At 38.9% G+C, this 5,000-nt stretch overlaps 1 protein-coding gene across 2 annotated transcripts in view; it reads left to right on the forward strand.

The window, feature by feature from the left end:
- Positions 1-54: 54 nt before the first annotated feature.
- Trhr (thyrotropin releasing hormone receptor) overlaps positions 55-5,000 on the forward strand; it is a 50,534-nt gene continuing 45,588 nt past the window's right edge. Inside the window, exons 1-2 of one of the 2 annotated variants that reach the window (XM_021183945.1) lie at positions 55-308; positions 880-1,763. In XM_021183945.1, the coding sequence (XP_021039604.1) occupies positions 975-1,763 (789 nt within the window). In that variant the 5' untranslated portion in view covers positions 55-308; positions 880-974. The remainder of the gene's footprint in view (positions 309-879; positions 1,764-5,000) is intronic. The other variant, XM_029469462.1, reaches the window with a different exon arrangement.

Genomic DNA, 5,000 nt, shown 5'->3' on the forward strand with positions numbered 1-5,000 from the left:
GAGAGAGAGAGAGAGAGAGGGAGAGAGAGAGAGAGAGAGAGAGAGAGAGCTCTCATTAAGGGACGATCTATGGTTTGACAGCCTCGGTGCTGCGCCTGCTGCTGCTTCTGTTACTGCGGCTGTGTGGTCTGTCATGAGTTGAAAAGGGATGTGAGGGTTTAGAGGAACTGCCGCTCTGAAGACTGAGCCTCTGCTAAGTGATCTTCCTGCCAGACAGACTGGACGAGATTTCTTCTGCACGATTGGAAACTTGGACCTATTAGCACTTCATCTACACAGAGAAACAGGCAGCGTGACAGAGTGAAGAGGTAAGAGAGAAAACTCTCTTCTATTAAGGTTGGAGACTTGGGGTGTGGGGAAGTTAGATGTGAAACCTTGCTATTTTATACCAATGATACTTCACTCTTAAAAGCTGGAACCAGTAGTTAAATTCCTACGAGTCTTGACCATAGCACCCTTTGATACCTTTCCTTCTTCGCTGTACTTTTCCTGAGCATCTGAGAGGTTTCTTTGTAAATGTATTTCTAGCACATTTTTGGGTTTTGGTAGTTTGGAATTGTTCATTTGTTGTTTTTGTTTTTCCAATTGGACCCAGTTTCAAAACAGGATACTTTCCTGCTTCTCTTAAGATTTTTTCCCTGTGAAAAGACAGTTGTTAAGTCATCCCTTTTAATATGATGTGGTCAAAACAGTACTTCATTTTGCCTAGACCTGAAAAAAAAAAAGACCAAACAAACAAATAAGGAGTTTTCAGAAGTACATTAGCACCCCATTAATGTAGAACCTCAGAGGTGTAAAGAGAGGAAATGAGTTGCTTATGAGTGTGGCTTGATTGGAAATGAAGGGATTGTGGGTGAATATGTGTGTGGCTTTTCACAGGGGAAAGAACTACTGCAAAAACAAACAAACAGAAAGGTGAAGGCTGGAAAGATGTTTTAGAGACCCCGTGTTAGAGAAGCTTCAAGCCACTGAAGATGGAGAATGATACTGTCAGTGAAATGAACCAAACCGAGCTCCAGCCACAAGCAGCTGTGGCCCTCGAGTACCAGGTGGTTACCATCTTACTTGTGGTCATTATTTGTGGACTGGGCATTGTGGGCAACATCATGGTAGTCCTGGTGGTCATGAGAACGAAGCACATGAGAACCCCTACAAACTGTTACCTGGTAAGTCTGGCTGTGGCAGATCTCATGGTTCTGGTGGCTGCAGGCCTCCCCAACATAACCGACAGTATCTATGGTTCCTGGGTCTATGGCTATGTTGGCTGCCTCTGCATCACATATCTCCAGTACCTAGGCATTAATGCATCTTCATGTTCAATAACGGCCTTTACCATTGAAAGGTACATAGCAATCTGTCACCCCATCAAAGCCCAGTTTCTCTGCACGTTTTCCAGAGCCAAAAAAATCATCATCTTTGTCTGGGCCTTCACATCCATTTACTGTATGCTCTGGTTCTTCCTGCTGGATCTCAACATCAGCACCTACAAAAATGCTATTGTGGTTTCCTGTGGCTACAAGATCTCCAGGAACTACTACTCACCTATTTACCTAATGGACTTTGGTGTCTTTTATGTTGTGCCAATGATCCTGGCCACTGTGCTTTATGGATTTATAGCTAGAATCCTCTTCTTAAACCCCATTCCTTCAGACCCTAAAGAAAACTCTAAGATGTGGAAAAATGACTCAATCCATCAGAACAAGAATTTGAATTTAAATGCCACCAACAGATGTTTCAACAGCACTGTATCTTCCAGGAAGCAGGTAAGCATAGCTTGAACTTCCAAGTCAAGACAGGGAATGTGAAATAGAGTTTTTGTGAGATGGGATCAACTTTGCCCTACTTAGCCGATGGCAGAAGCAAAATACAATTATGCAGATGTCTCGAGGCATAAGCTGCTGCTTTGCATGTTAAATGCACCTAGGGATCACTGAAGATCTAAAAATAAATGGAGGGATTTGATAGCAGTTGAACAGGAAACAGTTTCATGTTAAGATATGGGGGACTGTAGGCAGATCCCCAGAAACCTTGATTTAAAACACTTACTTGTTCCTCTCTGAAAATGTTATCAGAATATTCAGAGTACTTCTAGCCTCTGTAGGGAAAATTTCTCTTGCATGACAAAGAGTTGCCTTTCAGGAAATCTACTACACATTTACCAAGAGAATTTGACAATAGATTAGTGAATCACAATAATAGAACTTTTCTTGCATTATTATATAGTTACTCACAACTGACTCCCACAAAAGACAGGTAATCAGCCTTATTTGGTTAGTCTTGATGAGAGATGATTCTCTAATCTTCTTCTCTAGATCTTCCCAAGTTATCTTAGTGTACAGGAGGTGGGAATACATTTTCCAGAGGTGGAGGGGATTCAAAAGAATGGCCAATATCAAGCTGAATCAGTTATAAACAATTTTTAATGTAGGATTTCTAGCTTAGCATAACGGGAACCCTTTTATGCCTCCATATAACCTAATGCATGTGTGGCTGCAGTGGAATGATGGTTTTATTAGTGACTAAAGTATCTCATTTATAAGCTAATATAAAAATAGAAGGCACTATAGCATATACTTATCAGTTTATGTCTGTACAACTGTCCTGAGATACTTATGAGCCTATCACTTATCTCTTTCTCTATTTGTAATGATTACGAGGCAAATATTTATTCTCATACTGAGAAGAGAAATCATGGAATTAACAATATAGTTTCTTTCAAATCACTTGAAATTTTTTTGCCAGAAAATCAGTTGATTCTATTTATGTCTGTAGAAAACTGAGTGTGCTTTTAGAACCATGTATGTGGATCATCCATACTATAAGTTCTTAAATTCTAGGTTACCTAATATGTTATGAATGATTACTGGATAAATTGTGATATGTGCATACATGCACATGGCAGAGCAAACTTACACAAGAGAAGACTGTTGCAATGAAGAGAGCTGTAGTTAAAGAGGATGCATGCAGCATTTTAAATGACATGTGACACTTGATTTACATGACATATATTATATGAAGTCAAAAGGGAGCTCATGACTAAGTACTACCAAGTCTTTGCTTCTGAAAACAGACAGCAATGCTATGTTGTCAATGCTAACACAAGGTGTAGCTGGCCATTAACCAAAGCATCATTCATGGAAATGGTGAGACATACATTGCCCATCTGTCAAGAGAAATGTTAACACATACAATATGACAATATGTAATATGCGCATCTTAGTGACCAACCATTAGTTAATATTAGCACAAAGGTAGGTCAGTTAGAAAATGCACTCCTTATACTCACATTTATATTCTGATTATAATTTTTTAAAGCTTGTTTGTCTGGCCTAATGTCCTTTCTTTCAATTACAGTCATTACGTCCTATCAGTGTGAATAATGTGCTTTAGATTGCTAATTATGTTACATGTTCACAGTCTTTTCCAAGGGTATGAATGGTGAGCATGAGAACAATGTAGTGTTCAGACATGAGAAACTGACAGCTCGGGGTAAGAAAGACTGGAAGGGTAAGAGATGGGCCAGGGAGCCAGAAGGTTACCCCTAAAAGTAGCTGGTAGTGTTACAAGCAAAAGTAAGATTCTCTATAGCAGTGGTTCTCACTCTTCCTGATGCTATGACCTTTTAATATAGTTCCTCGTGTTTTGGTGACATTAACCATAAAATTATTTTTATTGCTTCTTCAAAACTGTAATTTTGCTACTGTTTTAAATCATAATGTAAATATCTGTGTTTTCTGATGATATTAGGCCACCCCTGTGAAAGAGTCCTTTGACCTCCAAAAGGGTCGTCACCCAAAGGTTGAGGACTAACTACTGATTTATAGGGAGAATTTAAAGCACTGTAAATAATATGTGTGACATAGGAATGAAAAGAAGTACTATTCAATATGGCATCAGGCTCACATCTGGACCATCAGTGTGGCAGCAGGTTCACATCAAGATCTTTAAATATGGTAGCAGAATCACATCTAGACCATTCAATATGGTAGCAGGCTCACATCTTGACCATTCAGTACATTAGCAGACTCACATTTAGATGCACAGTGGCAGTCCCAGAGAATGGGATCACAGCTGTGAATAAGGTCCATTTGTTGCAAAGTTAGTCATCTATGCTCTGGACTTTCCATTTTCTAAAAACACTTCTTAATTCTTCATAAGGTTAAAATCTCCTTGTCCTATAATCCAATGATGTTTATTTTACTATTTCTCTCTGATTTTTTTCTTTTAGACAAGTGTAACTTACACCTTAATAAATACTTTCAGGGCCAGGTCCTTCTAGCCAAATTACTAAAATCAAGTGACCATAGCTTAGAGGATTTCATTTTTAAAGAAAATTATTTAAAGATTATTTTTCTGTGAAAGACAAGGGGGATGCTTTCTTTGCTTATTCAGTTTTTACTTGCATCTCCAGTGTAAAAAGTCTGAATCCAAACCTTGTTCAATTACTCGACAATTTAATTGGATTTTAGTAAACTCCTGAGTTGAGATCAATTAAATTCAACCTTCCTCCACTCTGTGGCTAGAAGGTATGTAAAGGGATTGCCTGATTGAACCTATCTTTTGTTTTACAGTGGGTGGTCTGACTGTGAGAAGACAGAGTTTAAAGGGTGGCATTTGTTACATTCAGCTCTGCCTACACAGAGCCAGGAACTCCCTCAGTGCATTCCGTTCCTATGTTCAGCACTGTGAAGACAAGCCATCTCTAACACTGGTCATCTCTATCACTGCCTGTGTGTTTCTGCATTATTTATTGAATCTAAAATGCTTAGGAGCACAAAGCCCTTTTTGGTAAAATTCTTACCTTTTTGTTAAAATTCTGTACTGTCAATAAACAAACTCATTTCAAATATTTACTTTCTGTGGACTTCAGGGATTTGCAAGGTATTTTACAGACCAGGTTGCTGCTCTTGTTTTCAGTCCCACCACTTAGCAATTCCTCCTGTCTTAGAGTATAGGGAGTGGGAAATTCAAGTGACCTAGTCCTAATAGAAGCTACTAGA

Source organism: Mus caroli, chromosome 15, assembly GCF_900094665.2.
Source record: "Mus caroli chromosome 15, CAROLI_EIJ_v1.1, whole genome shotgun sequence".
Taxonomy (NCBI): Eukaryota; Metazoa; Chordata; class Mammalia; order Rodentia; family Muridae; genus Mus; species Mus caroli.